Source organism: Danio rerio, chromosome 15, assembly GCF_052040795.2.
Source record: "Danio rerio strain M-AB ecotype USA chromosome 15, GRCz13ab, whole genome shotgun sequence".
NCBI classification, from domain to species: domain Eukaryota; kingdom Metazoa; phylum Chordata; class Actinopteri; order Cypriniformes; family Danionidae; genus Danio; species Danio rerio.
In genome coordinates, this window is record NC_141035.1 from 31,061,395 (window position 1) to 31,079,593 (window position 18,199).

At 33.4% G+C, this 18,199-nt stretch overlaps 1 protein-coding gene across 12 annotated transcripts in view; it reads left to right on the forward strand.

The window, feature by feature from the left end:
• Positions 1 to 18,199, forward strand: part of myo1cb (myosin Ic, paralog b) — an 84,732-nt gene that overhangs the window by 63,078 nt on the left and 3,455 nt on the right. For all 12 annotated transcript variants that reach the window (XR_015508716.1, XR_015508717.1, XR_015508720.1 and 9 more), the window contains 22 exons: positions 358 to 471; positions 615 to 686; positions 2,031 to 2,150; positions 2,390 to 2,469; positions 3,703 to 3,808; positions 4,148 to 4,228; positions 4,314 to 4,405; positions 4,485 to 4,579; positions 4,722 to 4,768; positions 4,864 to 4,944; positions 6,706 to 6,811; positions 8,664 to 8,781; positions 9,131 to 9,244; positions 10,103 to 10,179; positions 10,256 to 10,409; positions 11,207 to 11,366; positions 11,442 to 11,525; positions 12,251 to 12,344; positions 12,424 to 12,479; positions 12,701 to 12,836; positions 15,123 to 15,193; positions 15,272 to 15,369. Coding sequence is in view for 4 of the 12 variants with exons in the window: in NM_001317189.1 (NP_001304118.1) it covers positions 358 to 471; positions 615 to 686; positions 2,031 to 2,150; positions 2,390 to 2,469; positions 3,703 to 3,808; positions 4,148 to 4,228; positions 4,314 to 4,405; positions 4,485 to 4,579; positions 4,722 to 4,768; positions 4,864 to 4,944; positions 6,706 to 6,811; positions 8,664 to 8,781; positions 9,131 to 9,244; positions 10,103 to 10,179; positions 10,256 to 10,409; positions 11,207 to 11,366; positions 11,442 to 11,525; positions 12,251 to 12,344; positions 12,424 to 12,479; positions 12,701 to 12,836; positions 15,123 to 15,193; positions 15,272 to 15,369 (2,156 nt within the window). In the remaining 8 variants the exon portion in view is untranslated. The remainder of the gene's footprint in view (positions 1 to 357; positions 472 to 614; positions 687 to 2,030; positions 2,151 to 2,389; positions 2,470 to 3,702; positions 3,809 to 4,147; positions 4,229 to 4,313; positions 4,406 to 4,484; positions 4,580 to 4,721; positions 4,769 to 4,863; positions 4,945 to 6,705; positions 6,812 to 8,663; positions 8,782 to 9,130; positions 9,245 to 10,102; positions 10,180 to 10,255; positions 10,410 to 11,206; positions 11,367 to 11,441; positions 11,526 to 12,250; positions 12,345 to 12,423; positions 12,480 to 12,700; positions 12,837 to 15,122; positions 15,194 to 15,271; positions 15,370 to 18,199) is intronic.

Below are 18,199 nucleotides of genomic sequence, written 5' to 3' on the forward strand. Positions count from 1 at the left end.
GGCGGTTCATTCCGCTGTGGCGACCCCGGATTAATAAAGGGAATAAGCCGACAAGAAAATGAATGAATGAATGAAATAGTTCATTAAACAAATTGATCTTGTGTTTAATAGGAGAATGAATACTCAATTTGAAATAAACGAGCCTTCAAAAACTATTGTAATTGAAAAGCCATGAAATGATAAATTGAAAAAGTCAAATTGAAATTGATGAAAGTAAAATTAAACACATAATTACACATATTTTGGAAGGTTTCATGGCCAAAAATCTTTTAATTGACATAAAACTGCATAAAAAACAATCTCCTGTGTTTAATTTGTGATATTTCCTCTCATTTGCACCCCTCTCTCTCTCCACAGGAGCTTTTGAACATTATTGCCAGTGTGCTACACTTGGGGAATGTCCAGTATGGAGGAGAGGACAGCGGCAGTGCCTACATCACTACAGACACACAGATTAAATACTTAGCCAGGGTAACAGGACGGCTTATTTATATTACTGGGCCACAGCCACATGTGCATGACTTCTGTGCTTATTTAAAACCTCTTACCATCTCTCTTTTCCTGAAATGACATGTTTTTTGACACTTTTTTGTTTCGTGTTTGTGATATTGCAGTTGTTAGGCGTGGATGGCACAGTTCTTAAAGAGGCTCTAACACATAAAAAGATTATTGCCAAAGGAGAAGAGGTATGCATGTAATGTTTACAGTGAAAACGCTGAGCCAAATATCTTTAAGTAGGGTAAAATGAAATTGGGGTCCTTGAAGGATCCATAATATGTTAAAAAATGTATATAAACATAGATTTGCATTAAATTATTGATATGAGTACACTACCTGACAAAAGTCTTGTCGCCTATCCAAGTTTTAGGTACAACAAATAATAAGTTGACTTCTAGTTGATCATTTGGTATCAGAAGTGGCTTATATGAAAGGCAAAGGCCTCTAGATTACGCTTATTTTACCAAAATAAAATATGATCATGCCTTGATTTTTAATTATTTAATCAGGACAGTAAAGTCTGACTTTGCTTTGACAAAAGTTTTGTAACTTAACAGAAATAATGTACAGTATAGAATATAAAGTCATGCTGCAGTGGGAAAATAATTATTATTGTGTAAGACTCCCCTGAGCTTGGAGGACTGCATCCATACATCTCTGAATGACTCAAATAACTTATAATTAAAGTCATCTGGCATGGCAAAGAAAGCGTTCTTGCAGGACTCCCATGATTTCATCAAGATTCTTTGGATTTATCTTCAATGCCTCCTTCTTCATCTTACCCAAGACATGCTCAAGAAGGTTCAAATCTGGTGATTGGGCTGGCCACTCCTGGAGCACCTTGACCTTCTTTGCTTTCAGGAACTTTGAGGCTGAAGTATGAGAAGAGGCGCTATCCTGCTGAAAAAATTGCCCTCTCCTGTGGTTTGTAATGTAATGGGCAGCACAAATGTCTTGATACCTCAGGCCGTTGATGTTGTCATCCACTCTGCAGATGTCTTGCACGCCTCCATACTGAATGTAACCCCGAACCATGATTTTTCCTTCACCAAACTTGACTGAGTTATTATTTGTTGCTCTTAGGACTGGAATTGTCAGGTAGTATATGTATAGAAAACACTATAATTTTAAGGTGATCAACATTTGGGAAAATTAACTTTTTTTTGCTTCAAAATATGCATTATTTGTATGAACCATGTTAAATAACACATTTGACAACATGAAGCAGTGCTTTTTTATTATAATAAATTTGAAAAGTTTTTTTAATATAACAATGTAATATGGACAGTTGACATGTAAACACTTTTGTTTACAACATGTAATAATTGTAATAAAGGAGTTTTAATATATTATTTCCAAAACAAAGTATATAATATAATAAAATATGACATAATATAATAAATATATTGATTAAAAAGTGAGTTTTTTTGTTTACTGTTGCACAGTTGGGCAGTAAAATATAGTATGTGTGTACAATGTATAATAATTGTCCTGAATATTTCCCATAATCCTACTGTGTGTTTGCGTTGCAGCTGATGAGTCCTTTAAATCAAGAGCAGGCCGCTTCGGCGCGGGATGCTTTATCTAAAGCCATATACGGGCGGACTTTTTCTTGGCTGGTCAACAAAATTAACGACTCTCTGGCCTTCAAGGTATGGACTCGTTCTGTCGTTAAATACACAGTCAGCACTATGACAGAGAGGCTAGTTGCAAAATGTAAATATATAGCGCTCTCATGTGGAGAAGACGTGTAAACGCGCACCATCTGATTACAGCAGTTTTCCGTTGGCTGTTTTTGGAACACAGTTTGGTCATATCATGTCTGTGTATGTTTAGTCTGAATGTCTTGCTTGCAGCTGCTTAATATTTCTGTGCTTTTAATGCATTGCAGGATGAGTCATTTAGCAGTAAGAACGCTTCTGTCATTGGCCTGCTGGACATCTATGGTTTTGAGGTCTTTCAGAACAACAGGTAGAGAATATCTAGGTTGTTATTGTATCACTGAGGAAATTTTTGGGCATTTAAAGGTTTGATGCATTTCTTTTTTTATTTCTGTATTTTTTTATTTTAGTTATGGTTAGTTTAGTTTTAAGTTTTTAATTTAATTAAAAAAAAAAGCAAAAAAGGTGTTAGTTAACAAATTTGTAAAATGTAATAACATTGGATGTATTCATTTATTTTACTAAAATATTATAAAAAAATAAATAAAAATTTCCAATATTGATATAAGTATTTAAAATAATTAAATGAAGACTATATTTATCCAGTCTTTTTTTTTAGTTTTGATAATTTTATTGTCCATAATTGTATTTATTTGTTTATTTTTTAGAAATCTATGAAGTTTATTTATATTTATTTATATATGTTTTTTTTTAGTTTTATCTTTTAGTTTAATTATTAGGTTAAACTAAACGAAAAAGATTTATATAATATATATATATATATATATATATATATATATATATATATATATATATATATATATATATATATATAAATATATATATATATATTTTTTTTTTATTTTATTTTTTTACAACTAGCTGAAATAAAGTAAGTTTAACTTAAAATTAAATTTATATGTATTTGTGTAATTTTTTTGTTTAAAATTATTTCATGTGACAATTAACTTTTGTTAACTCATTTAACAAATTAACATTAATATTAATTAATATTAATTAATATAATTGATGGATTATTATATATGTCTATCAGTATTCAATATGGATTTAAGTATTTTAAACAATGAAATTGCATAAAAATGAATGCTTATTACCAGTATAAATAAGTGTTTTAACATTTCAGAAATCTAAATATTATTGTAATTATTTAAAATTTTATATATATATATATATATATATATATATATATATATATATATATATATATATATATATATATATATATGTTTTAATTTATGTATCTATAACTCAATTCTCCAAACAACTTATAATTTCTAACATTTATTTTATAGTAAAATTGTATATTAAATGTTTTATGCATGCCTGTGTGTGTATCATTATTAATATTATTAAATAATGTTGTATACATTTTCTAAAAATAAATTATCATTATTTGTTCAGTTATTTTGGAATCAAGCCAAAATAGTTAAGTTACATTTTAGTGTGTCATCAGGCAAAATATTTGTGTGTTATTTGGTTAATTGTCAAAGATATCTCACTCTGGCCCTCTTTGTCCTTAAAGTTTTGAGCAGTTTTGCATCAACTATTGTAATGAGAAGCTGCAGCAGCTCTTCATTGAACTGACCCTGAAGTCAGAGCAGGAGGAATATGAAGCTGAGGGAATCACGGTGAGGATTTCCCGACACACAGACGTCTTAAACGCATCGATACTGTATGACTCACACATTCATTGTTAGAATGGGTTCTTACCCACTGGCCCTCAGTATGGGCAATGTGTTGTGGGCTTTATTCTGTGCTGTTAGTATGGTAATGCTGACCTCTCACACTGCAGATAAAACATTTTGACGCATGCAAAGTTAAAGAAAGGCCGTTTGTGGCCATGACATAATGGTGGGCTCGGAATGCTTGGGATTTGCATTGCTTGAATTTCCTAGCAAAAGCAACATCACAAATGTTTTCCACTGATTTTGAATGCATTAAATGCTCATGTTTTTCTGTTTTTCCAGTGGGAGCCTGTGCAATATTTTAACAACAAGATCATTTGTGATCTTGTGGAAGAAAAGTTTAAAGGAATCATTTCCATCTTGGTGAGAATTCCCTCCATGAGTGTCCATTAACAACATTTTAAGTCTTTGCTTAAACTGAAAAATATTGAGCTTTTTTTCCCTGCAGGATGAAGAGTGTCTCCGGCCTGGAGATGCCAGTGACATCACCTTCCTGGAGAAGCTTGAAAACACTGTCGGAGGCCACGCCCACTTCCTGACGTCAGTAGCATTTTGTCATTGTAATATTGTACTTAAACTCATATATTGAGCATCTGAAAAGCATGGTTGTATATTTCAGGCATAAGCTTGCTGATGGAAAAACCCGTAAAGTGATGGGTCGTGAGGAGTTCAGACTGATCCACTACGCAGGAGAAGTCAACTACAATGTGAAGGGTCAGTTATTGAACAGAGGGCAGGGGAAAGTGAAGAGACTGAAAAAGAGTGTGTGCCGCTGAACAACAGCGAGCTCTTATGCCCACAGAGATTTCCCAGGCCGAGCGCTGACTGACGTCATTGTGTATTTTCCATTTTCTAGGCTTCCTGGACAAGAACAATGATCTCCTTTTCAGAAACCTGAAGCAGGTGAGGGAACAAAAAAATAATTATAGGAAAACTAGACTGCATTTGTGCTGAAATTGCCGTGATTATTAACTGTGTAACTGTGTCTGTATGTTTAGGTCATGTGTATGTCTGAAAACAAAATACTCAATCAGTGTTTTGACAGAGAAGAGCTCTCAGACAAGAAACGCCCAGAGACGGTACATATCTATCTGTCTGTATATCTATCTATCTATCTATCTATCTATCTATCTATCTATCTATCTATCTATCTATCTATCTATCTATCTATCTATCTATCTATCTATCTATCTATCTATCTATCTATCTATCTATCTATCCATCTATCCATCTATCCATCCACCCATCCCTGTCTTACTTTTACATTTTATTTATTTTTTATCTGTCCATCTATCCATCCATCTATCTATCTATAGTTCATTTGTTCATTCTATTGTTTGCTCTCTCTATTGTCCTGTGTATATAAATCTATCTATGTATCTATCAATAGATTGTCTATCAATCGTTCTATCATTCTATCTGTTGTTCTGCCTATGTCTGTTCTATTCTCATCCATTCATATATCTATCATTCTCTCTCATTCTATCTATCCATTGTTCTATGTACTCTTTCGTCAATCATTCCATCCATCTATCCACCCATACATCATTGTATCTATTGTTTATCCATCCATCCATCATTTTATAGTTCCATCCATCCAATGTTCTATCGTTCCATCCATCCATCCATCCATCCATCCATCCATCCATCCATCCATCCATTTATCAGTTCACTCACCCATTGTATCTGTTGTTCCATTCTTTCGATTATTTCTATCCATTCATCCATTATTTTATAATTCCATCAATTATTAGATCATTCCATCCATTATTCCATCATTCCATCCATCCATCCATCCATCCATCCATCCATCCATCCATCCATCCATCCATCCATCCATCCATCCATCTATACATCATTCTGTCAATTTAGCTGTTTATCTGTCATGTTGTTCTACTTATAACATTTTTATCTATCTATCTATCTATCTATCTATCTATCTATCTATCTATCTATCTATCTATCTATCTATCTATCTATCTATCTATCTATCTATCTATCTATCTATCTATCTATCCATCCATCCATCCATCCATCCATCCATCCATCCATCCATCCATCCATCCATCCATCCATCCATCCATCCATCCATCCATCCATCCATCCATCCATCCATCCATCCATCCATCCATCCATCCATCCATCCATCCATCCATCCATCCATCCATCCATCCATCTATACATCATTCTGTCAATTTAGCTGTTTATCTGTCATGTTGTTCTACTTATAACATTTTTATCTATCTATCTATCTATCTATCTATCTATCTATCTATCTATCTATCTATCTATCTATCCATCCATCCATCCATCCATCCATCCATCCATCCATCCATCCATCCATCCATCCATCCATCCATCCATCCATCCATCCATCCATCCATCCATCCATCCATCCATCCATCCATCCATCCATCCATCCATCCATCCATCCATCCGTATTACTGTTAATCATTCTGTTTTCTGGTAGTATTATTATTGTGAATCAGTGCGATGTTTATTATCTCATGTATTCATAAAGTTTAGCATCTTGGCCTGTGTCCGTGGTATTAAGAATCTCTGCCACCCACATTATAAGGAATGCCCTGGCTCTGTGGCACCCCCCATGACCGAACACAACCCTGAAATCCCCCCATCCCATTGCAGTGCCCACACTGCAGAGCTCCATTGGTTGAGTGTGGGTGGGCTGCTGTTTAGTTGTTTGCTTGCATTGTTGACCACTGGCTTCTCCCACATTGTCACTGCCTGACTGGACTCTCACACTGCCACTTGTGTTCCCTCACTCACTGCCCATCTCTTTATTTTCCTGTACCTTTGCACCGTTGGCTCGCTGCAACCAGGCAGCAACCCAGTTCAAGAACAGCCTGGCGAAGTTGATGGAAATCCTGATGTCTAAGGAGCCATCTTACGTGCGCTGCATCAAGCCTAATGATGCCAAGCAAGCAGGTTAGTGATCAATCTTCTATACTCTTTTTACAGATTTAGTGCTTTCACTTTTTTTCTCTGATTTCTTTCAGGAATTTGCAGTGTTTTCATGGTATTTACGACAATATTGTAATATTTTGATGTAAGGTAGCATGGTTTACTGGTACTATGGTAGTACCTCACAGTACTATGGCTCCAAAATACTGGTGGTGCCACTGTAGTTTGTAAACGGTAGTATCGTCATCAATGGTCTATCTACAATAGATAATGCATGTAGAAAAGTCACAAAATGCTCACATTTGTGCAACAATAGACCATTTTATTTTAATAGTCTATGGAGCTCTTTAAGGTTGCAAAACTACGTAGAATTTGCGCCTTTTATGGTAGCCTATTGCACCTTTTCTAACGCTTTAGTTTGAACGCACATCTGAATCTGTTCATTTCTGTTCCTGTCAATATGATTTAGTAGCTACAACAACCATGATAATATCTTTCTTACCCGATGTGACTGAAAAAAAGAAAAAAACAATAGATAAAACCTAAAATAGCAACAGGAAACATTGAAACAATTGACCACTTCATACAGCCCAGTTGTGTTGGAAAAATGCTCTTTTGTAACAAATTTCATTTGGTAAAATTTGTATCTTTATTTTAATATATTTTTTTTGTTGGTCAGTTATCTACAAAATAAACAAAAAGAATGAATAAAATTTAGGTGAAGTGAGGTGCATATAATACGTTTTACAATAATAAGGGAGTTATTAACTAAATTCAAATAGGCCTATTATAACATATAGTAATTCTGACAATTTTCTTTATAATTTGAGTTATGAGTTACAGTATCGCAATACTAATTATGATTATCATATTTCAGCTGGTATAGTATCATAAGATGAATTAATGGTATTGCGACAACCATACTTTGTATTGCATTGTTCTGAATTATTGGGATATTTCTATATACGGTATTTATGTGATTCTCTAAGGTATAACTATGATTGTATGACTTGTTGTCATGCTTAATCAACATTTAAAAACAATGAAAATGAAAAATGTTAATTAAATTAAAATTATTAAACTAAAATACATATTTATATTTATAATAATAAATTATTTATATGAGTACACCCCTTTTTGAAAACGAATATTTTATCCACATATAGGTAAAATATTTTGGTGGATTAGAACAAAACAGATTTATTAAACAGATATATTTATTCAAATTATATTTTAGTCACAGAACGTCTTTAAAAATGGACAAATAATACATTTAAATTGATGTAAAGAATTGCACAAAAAAAACTACAAAATGTTATATATTTTTTGTTTCTCTAGATTTTTGCTCCTTTTTTAATTAAATTTTAATTTAATGAATTATTTTTCCCTAACATAAATTTGAGCTACTAATTTTGGACCATTATCATAATTTATTTTGTCAGATAAGCTCCAGATTTGGCTTCACTACTGACTAATCTATTATATATGCACAAATATAATATTGTAAAGCTTCCTTTAGATAATATTCATTTAAATTAGTTTTAAAGTACATTTATTTTATTATAAATATATAAGTACGTTTAGAAATATAATGCTAAATCTTTTCATTTTTAAGACCAAAGTTTTTTAGTGCTATGTTCTTCTTCTCCATATGTGGTGCAATGGTTTCATTGTTCACACTGCAGTCATTCGTTCCTTCACTCTTATTCTCTCTTACTTAATAAGCTTCTTTGTTTTGCCATCCTCTTTGTTGATAGTTGTTGGTGTCTTTTGTTTGTTAAGCTGCTCTTATCCTCAACTGTAGAAAATATAATGGATTTACACCTACATTACATGTATATTTTATATTATTAAACTGAAATACTTCTCTCTACAGGGCGTTTTGATGAAGTCCTTATTAGACACCAAGTAAAATATCTTGGTCTGATGGAAAACCTTCGGGTGAGGAGAGCTGGCTTTGCATACCGGCGTCGCTACGAGACCTTCCTACAGAGGTTGGCATGTACATACTGAAAAAACATCAATCTAGACTAGTGCTAATGCTAATAAAACATACCTCATAATAACCCACAATCTGCTTTAATTGTCATTCATGCTATCCTGAAGAATTTTAGCTGATTTAGGCTGTTCTTTTCCAGCATGCCTCCACTAAAACTAAAATTTAGTAGTAAACTATGGTAAATTTGACACTTTCTAATCCTCTTTTAAAAGCTCTGTACTTCCTGTGGACTACAGTGGTAAATAAGGTCAAAGGGAACCAACAGTGTGTCAAAAACAGTGGTTCCTGTTTCTGCTTCACATGTGGGTAGATTAGTGGGTAATGCTGGTGTTTTCCTCTTTCAGGTATAAGTCTTTGTGTCCGGACACCTGGCCAAACTGGGACGGCCGTCAAGTGGATGGTGTGTCCACACTTGTCAAGCACCTCGGCTACAAGCCCGAGGAGTACAAACTCGGCAGGTTGGTTACAGAGATAAAATATTTCAACCTTTTTTATGCTATTAAAATCTGTATGTTTCACAAAAAGGCCTGAAGAATCATTATGTTGTGTTATGAAACAGTTAGGTCTTTTTTAACTAAAATCATAATGTATATGATTAGCAACTTAATATATTTACTATATACATACTATTACTAATACATATATTTATATTTTATATGAATAAAAATGTTCAGTATTGATGAGAAATCTTATTGTAACATATCATTGTAGGAAATGTATAATGTATAATCTGGGAATTCCCAAGAACAACCACTTTGGAATGAATGGAATTTTTATTAAATTCCTTTGAATATTCAACTAATGATGAATGTCTTAATTGTCATATTTATGACACCTAAAGGTGCTCCAGACCGTACATAACAAAATGGTGTAAACATATGTTTGTAACTTTTTTTTAAATTGTATCTCTTAAAACTCTTTTAAAAATGAGTTGTTAATCTATCAAGTATTTTTCAGATCAGTTTGCTAATCAAGCCAATCACTCTTTCGTTGGGTAGCCAATTATTCCTGTGGTTATTTTACCAGTAAACAATAGCTGAAAGAAACCATATTTTGAACAAAACTACATCAGTTGCTTATCATCTATACATTTTCTGTGTCTACTGGTCAAAACAGGCCTGAACGCATTGCTAGGATTAATGTTTTAACATTAGTATTATTCATCTAGAACCAAAATTGATGGAGACAACTTTCAATGTAAATAACAAAATTAAACTTTAACTCTAGAACTTCTATGTTAAGCTGCTTTAACACAATCTAGATTGTAAAAGCGCTATAAAAATAAAGATGAATTGAATTGAATGTATTTTTTAAAGGACCAAAATCTTCATCCGCTTCCCCAAGACCTTGTTTGCCACTGAAGACGCACTAGAAGTCAGGAAACACAGTCTTGGTATGAGCTGTTTTAAATACAAATCATGCCCACTGGGTGGTCTGCCTAATGTTAACCTTCACAAACTGTCCCTCAGCCACCCAACTTCAGTCATCCTGGAAGGGCTACAGTCAAAAAACCAAATACCAAAAAATGCGGCACTCGGCTGTCTGGATCCAAGCCTGGTGGAGAGGAATTCTGGCCCGCAGGGCAGCAAAGCGCAGGAGAGAGGCTGCCGACACCATTCGCAGGTCTGTCATACAAGATGGTCATCCTTAAAAGGGACCTATTATGCTCCTTTTTACAAGATGTAAAATAAGTCTCTGATGTCCCTAGAGAGTATATGTCGGCTTGAAATACAACACAAATAATTGTTTTAAACTCTTTAAAACTGGATCGTTTAGGCTTTGATCCTAATTGTGCCATTTTGGTGACCATTTTGGTGTAGCCTTTGTCTCACCATAGCGGCAGATTTAAAACTCTAAAGGTGGACGCTGCTTCTCGCTCAGGGCTGTTTATGCTAATGATGGAGAGATCGTCACTAATGAGCGGGGCTTTCCCCTTCTGATAACATGTAACAAAGGGAGAATGTGAATCAAACTGTTTCTGCAGACTGTTTTAATCAAGTGTGATTAAAAAAAATAAATTATTAGTTTTGACCAATAGAGGCTGGCTATATTCACACACTGTTGCCCCACAACTGTGCTTAACCCCCCTATAAAAGTGTTTTTTGCATAATAGGTCCCCTTTAAAGTTGAAGAATGAAAGTTTCAATGTTTATTTTGCTAGCTTACATTATCTGAGTTGCGTGGATAAGAATAACAAAGTGCTCACTGATCATTATCAGAAATGTTCACAGCATTTGTATTAAATCTATTTTGATTGATTGGAATTTAATCAAAGTGTATCAAGAGCTTGTGAATCAGAATAAAATTGAAGTGGAACAGTGAATCAATACCTAGCCTGATCAGTACAGCCAGTAATGCTGTTATTCTGTCCAGTAAGAGAGCTTATTCTCACTGCAGCTTTTGTTTTTCACACGTTACAGGTTCATTAAAGGCTTCATCTACCGCCACCAGCCGCGATGCCCAGAAAACGAGTACTTCCTGGATTACGTTCGCTACTCGTTCCTGATGAATTTGCACAGGTGCCAGCCTAAAACAGTTCTGGATAAGAGCTGGCCAACACCACCTCCAGCACTGGTCGAGGTAAGATTATCTCAGTCAGGAATCAGCCATGTTTTCCTCCAGATCTGAGCTGAGAGATTCAATCTTTTCTCTCAGGCTTCACAGCACCTCCGCAAACTCTGCATGCAGAACATGGTGAGGAAGTACTGCAAGAACATCAACCCAGAATGGAAGCATCAGGTCTGACATCTTATGAGATATTTGTTTGCATTTTGTTTATTCATTATTTCATATTAAATCTTTTGTTTATTAACTTCTTTGTTGTCTATTAGAAGTAAAGATTGAGCCCAGAATTTGTTTTAACATTTAAATTAAATTAAAATTGAATTGAATTGAATTTTTTATTTGTTGTGTAATGTAATGTAATTGTTAAGTTCTTGGAAATTCTATAAGATAATATAAAATCATATAAATCATATTTATAGGACTTTTTTTATTCACTTGATTGATGGACCTAAATAGAAATTTTGGAGGCAAAATTGATTAAAATATTTTATTTAATAAAAAATGTCATTGTTATATTTATGTCTTAAATTTTATTGTTATGTTTAATGCCGTTTGTTTATATTTGAATATTTACTTATCTATTTTTTGCCACCTGCATATTGAGCTCTAACTTAAAATGTAAGCAATCTGTCTCATTTTGAAATTTACTGTATATATCGTATTCATTACAAATTATTAATGATTTTATTTTATTCTTTATTTATTTTTTTATAAATGTATTAATTCATTCAACTATAGCTATCTAGATACTGGACATTAAGAAAAATGTTGTCAACTTCTGCACACATGTTTAGTTTTTAATTATTATTTTTATTATTATTATTGACCAAATTTAGTTTGTTATTGATTATTCATTATTTAGTCTACTGCAAATTAAGCATTATTATCTGCTGTTTCAGATGGAGCAGAAAGTGGTTGCGAGTAAAATCTTTAAGGACAAGAAGGACAACTATCCTCAAAGCGTCCCAAAACTTTTTGTGAACACAAGGCTCAGTGAGTTTTCAGTCACTATTATCAAGCTCAATTTAGAGATGCGTTGTATATTCTAAATGTTCTTTTGTGTGTTCAAAAGATGGTGAGGACATCAATCCTAAAGTGCTGCAGGCTCTGGGAAACGAAAAGATGAAGGTCAGTTGAATTCTGGACAGGCTATTTTGGAAATCTTTCTTTAATGTGATTCAAAAATCCATGAATCTGTCATTTTACATAATTAATTGTGAAATATTGCTTATTAGCCTACTTTGTTTCTTCAGAAAACAAAACAAAAATCCCAAAATGTGAAGCATGTGATCATAGACAGTATGTGAGTCTGCTAATGTAATCTAACCTTCATCCGTCCTTCCCTGTAGTATGCTGTTCCAGTCATTAAGTATGACCGAAAAGGATATAAAGCACGCAACCGACAGCTCCTGCTCATGTCTGACAGTGCCGTTATTGTGGAGGAGGGCAAACTCAAACAGCGGATCGACTACAACTCACTGAAAGGTGAGAAGGAGGAGGGATAGAGCTTAAATATGAATAGTAGTTTAACCTAAAAACTACAGTTAGGATTTATGTGAACATTTTGCAATGACAGATTTTTTTCCGTTAAACCTTGTGGCATTTGTAGTAATCACTCTTTCAGATTTAAAATTGTTGGAACAAGATGGTGTTTTAATCATCCAATGTTATTTACTTATTTACTGTTAGCAGTAGTCCGTTTACTGGTATTTGTGCCTTCATTCATTGACCAAAAAAAAGCATGTCTTGTAGAAATGTATATTTTGATTGTAGTATGTGTGTTTTAGTAGAACTGCTAGGACTTTTTCAAATATAAGAGCTGGTTAACGGAGGGAAGATTTTTTAAACCCATTTTTAAACAAAGTTTTAATAAATATTTAGCATTTCCTAAATCCATCGTTCCAACGAACATTCGCAAACTGCGTTGCAAATTTCAACATTTGCAACCACATCTCTAGAGCTGTAGTTCGAAGCATAGTTCCTGGCTGTGTTCTATTCCCACTTATCCACCCTATGCCCTATACCTTTCAAACATTCCAACGTTTAAACTTGGAATGATTTAAAAAAGAGTGTGAATGTGAATGTGTGGGTGGATGTTTCCCAGAGATGGGTTGTGGTTGGAAGGGCATCCGCTGCGTAAAAACTTGCTGGATAAGTTGCCGGTTCATTCCGCTGTGGCAACCCCGGATTAATAAAGGGACTAAGCCGACAAGAAAATGAATGAATGAATAAATGATTAAAAAACATCTAAATCATCTGTGGTAGATGTTATTTGCTTTCAAAGTATTTTTACAGTTCAGTTTTAGCGATCTTCATATTGTCAATTCTGCTCCCTTTGTGGTGCACTTTAAAAACTTTAATGCCAATTTTGAATGCTGATGTGGCTCATGACGAAAGCTATAGGTGACCTATTATTTGAAAGCAGAATTTACATTTACGTCTCCAAAGCATGTGGAAAAAAAAAAACATAGTATACGTTAATGGTTTTAATTTATAGTAAGTTATTTATTAAGTATCTGAACTGTATATGACATGGGCCTGTTGATTAGAACATTTCTGCAGTGGTTTGAATGCATTAAGGTGTTAAAGTAGGCTTAAAAATAATAATAATAATAAATAAATAAATAAATAAATAAATAATAAATATCCTACTTAATAATAATAATAAAAATTAATAATAATTATTATTTTTAAGTAGGATTTTTTTGTCTTTTCTCATTACATAAATTACAACCATTAACAATTTTTATGATTTATAAATGAGAGTAGAATACATGTTAGCTTAGTGGTTTCATGTTCTAGAATAGACTATGGAACATTCTCAATAATATTTGTAAAGGAAACATAGGCCCTGTATGTGCCGTATACATATATTTCAATTAATATGGAAAATGAGGGCATGTTTTTACAAAAACTCATATTGGATTTTTTTTTTTAAATGTGTGCGTGTGTAAACAATGTAATTGGCACAAAAAAAAAATTTTTCTCTAAAGAAGTTGTTACTTCACCCCGTTTAAAGAGTCATTATAGATATTTTATGTTAAAACTAACGTGGTTCAAATGATAGATCTGCGGCAAAGCAACTACGGTTTTAGAAAACACTCATCACTACATCGTTCTTTGCCCAAACAATGCATTGCGAGCTATGTCATTGTTTGGAAAAGACACTTCAGGTTGGTTTAATCAGTCATTGGATAACTTGGACAATTCTAGCCAGCCCGAAAAACTTATTTTCTTAGGGGGCTAATAATTTTGACCTTAGCAGTTTTTGTATATATACATTTTAAATGTATATCTATATTTTTATTCCAGCCAAACTAACAGAAATAAGACTTTCTACAGAAGTAAAATATACTGTAATAGGAAATACTTAGAAATTTTAATTATTTTTCAAAGAATTCTCAAATGTTGTTTTACAGAGCAATGACTGCACGTAGGTGTTTGCACTACCAAAGCTGCCCGATTAAACATGCTTTCAACTACCTTTTTTCCCCTTTATTATTAAATCTCACTGAACTGAGCTGTGCTAAACTGAACTTAAACAGTAAATACTGAACTACACTGTTTCAATTTACTATGCTACTATACTTTACTTACTGCTTTGACACAATCTACATTGTAAAAGCGCTATACAAATTAAGGTGAATTGAATACTTTTGGAAATGTCTACACACTCAAAACATTTTAGACTTCACTTACACCTGTGTTGATTTTTTTAAAAAGTGCTAACCAACGAAAAAGTGACAATGTCCACTTCTGTTTTGTCTGTAGGGATTTCTGTCAGCTCTCTGAGCGACGGCATGTTTGTTTTTCATGTTGCTTCTGAGGACAATAAGCAGAAGGTAAATCTAAACATTAGTTATTTGCTATTTATTCTCTTAAAGGAGCTGTTAATATGTGACCTGTTTTGCTGTCTACAGGGTGATGTGGTGCTTCAGAATGAGCATGTCATTGAGACGTTAACCAAAGTGGCTATCTGTGCTGACAAGATGGACGACATTAACATTAACCAGGGGAGGTGAGTTACAAGCCGAGTTCAAAATCAAAGATCAAGTCAGATTTAAGAGTTAGAGATGCACCACATTTTAGATAGAAACGTTTGATTTTTGGCCTGAAATGGTTTTGAAGGGCTAAAATTATTGAACAAAACCCAAATTTTTATTTATTTATTATTATTATTATCATTATTTAATTAATATATTTATTCTTGGCAGTGTGGCCGGTGTTGCTAGATTAGGCTGTTTTGAATTTGATTAAATGTGCGAGTAAAAAACAGCGTATGCGATGCGGGCTGACAAAATTTGGACGGTTTTGAAATGTTAATTTTATCTGCAAATTATTTAACAGAACATAACAGTGCTCCTGCTTCATTCAGTTAGTAGTTACTAGTGCATAGCGCAAACTGCATGGGCCCACCCGCAAGAGGAGGTGAAGGAAGTTGAATCAAAATCTGACTCTTTCTCATGCACGAGCTTTATGCAGTGCCAGCAGTTAAACTCACAGTGGTTTAATCATAACACTTTTATCAATCATATTTTTCTGCAATTGACAGCAAAAACAAACTTAGAAGTGTTGTCTGATTGAAAAGCAGCACCTAAATATGTTCAAAAGAATTTAAAACGCCAAATGGGACAAATCTATACCACATTTTTGAAAGTAAAACATACTCTAATAGGTAGTGGAATCTACACATCAAAGTGCAGTGTGTGGGTGAGCGGGGCACAGTGTTTCTGTGCTGTATGGTTAAAGGAATATGACAGTTAAATTAACTAGACTAATTTCTGATTTAGATAAATTTTAATTAAATAAAATATTAATCTAACATTTTGGGTGTTTTTGTGAGTTTGGGCGGGTTTTGGACAGCTTTTGGGCTGGAAAAAGTCAGCTATATCTGTCAACACTGAGTGTTACTGTTCAGTCATGGTGAAAATTTGTTCCAGAAATTGCATCAATTCACAGATATTCAAAATGCGTCACAATTTTCTCTTGAATCAATTGTGAGCTTATATTTTAACAGCATATGGTGCTCCAGGCTAGTTTTTAACTGTACACTCAAATGTCCTTAAAGGAGAATGCTTTTGCATACAGCTGTCATGTGAGCTGGTTTCATGAATTTATGTAAACGCAAATAACTTTAAACACTCTTTCCTGACTATAATTATTAATGATTATTTAAGGTATTTTAGATGAGTGATATTTTTTAAGGAATTGGATGTAAGCCGAGTATGCCCATTTGTATATCATACAGTGGCATCAGCATTATGAGAATCTAAGAATTAATGCAGAAACTATTTGCTCTAGGGTTTTCTATATAATTTTTTTCTATTTGAAGTAGTGTGGAGTCATAAATAAGAAAAACTTGCAAGAAGCGTATTAATGTTTTCAATAAAACCAAGTTGCAGCTTTCAGGTTTAGATCAGATTTCTAAAATAAAAGCATATCTTGCTGGTTGGTTAGTGTTACGACTTTACAAAATAGCTCAAGGGGTCAAAGAGGTAACATTTTGATGTAGAGAGTTGGTTTTGTAACAAAGTTCTGCAAACTGAAAACCTTTATAACAGACTTAAAAAACAAGTAACATGAAATCCTTCCACATATGTATGTTATGTACAATACACAAATTAAGGCTAATTGCCACCAACAAACACAAAAATCATCACTATTTCAAGCATCTTTTTATTAAAAGAGATCCTGGACGAGCCCCCATTTAAATGTTACAACTTTAAAGTTTAGCTCTAGGGGTTAAAGACATTTTGATTCGACTCAGTTCGTAGAGAATTGGTTTTGTAACAAAATTCTGCAAACTGAAAACCTCCATGGCACAGACTAAACAAACAAGTAACACGATATCCTTCCGCATATGTATGTTATGTGCAATAAACAAACTAAAGCCAATTGCCACCAACAAACACAAAACATCATCACTGTTTCTGGTATCTTTTTATTAAAAGAGATCCCGGACGAGCCCCCATTTAAATATTTTGACTTTAAAGTTTAGCTCTAAGGTAACCTTTTGAAGTGACCCAGTTTGTAGAGAGTTGGTGGCAAAATAGCAAAACGACAACCAAATAATGCAAAAAAACAAGTGAATTTATTTACAAAATTGAAAAGAATTCAAACAGCAAAATAATATGTACAAGTTTAAGTATCTCTCAAGAGAAAGATTAAATCATCTAATGTATGTTATTAAGGGAAAGAAGATTTATAACTTTAAACACTCTTTCCTGACTATATTAATGATTCTTTTGGGTATTTTAGGTAGATTATTTTTCTTAGGAAATGGATGTAAGCAGAGTACAGCTGTTTGTAAACTTCTAAAGTTTAGGGGTTAAAGAGGTAACATTTTGATGCGACTCAGTTTGTAGAGAGCTGGTTTTGTAACAAAATTCTACAAACTTAAAACCTCCATGACACAGATTAAACCAACAGGTAACACGATATCCTTCCTCATACGTTTGTTATGTGCAATAACGCCAATTTCCACCAACAAACACAAATATTCCTGTCAGCCCTCTCTTACAAAGCAAAGAGGTCAGATTCATAGATGTGTATTTTATAAGCTAAACGTATTATTGCTCTTAATTGGAAAAATATAAATCAACCTAGAATTGGAAAGTAAATTTAAGAAAATGCATATGTCAATGGAAAAGATCACATACATTGTCAAAAAGAAACAAAATGTGTTTGAAGATATCTGGAGACCTTTTAATAACTTTCTGAAGTACAATGTAAATGCTGGCAGTCTGCTACTACAAAATCAAGTTTAGAGGGAGTAGGGGAGTATCATGGTCTAAACATAGACCCGGGAAACATTCTGTTCCTGATTTAATCATATCCTTTATTTTCCT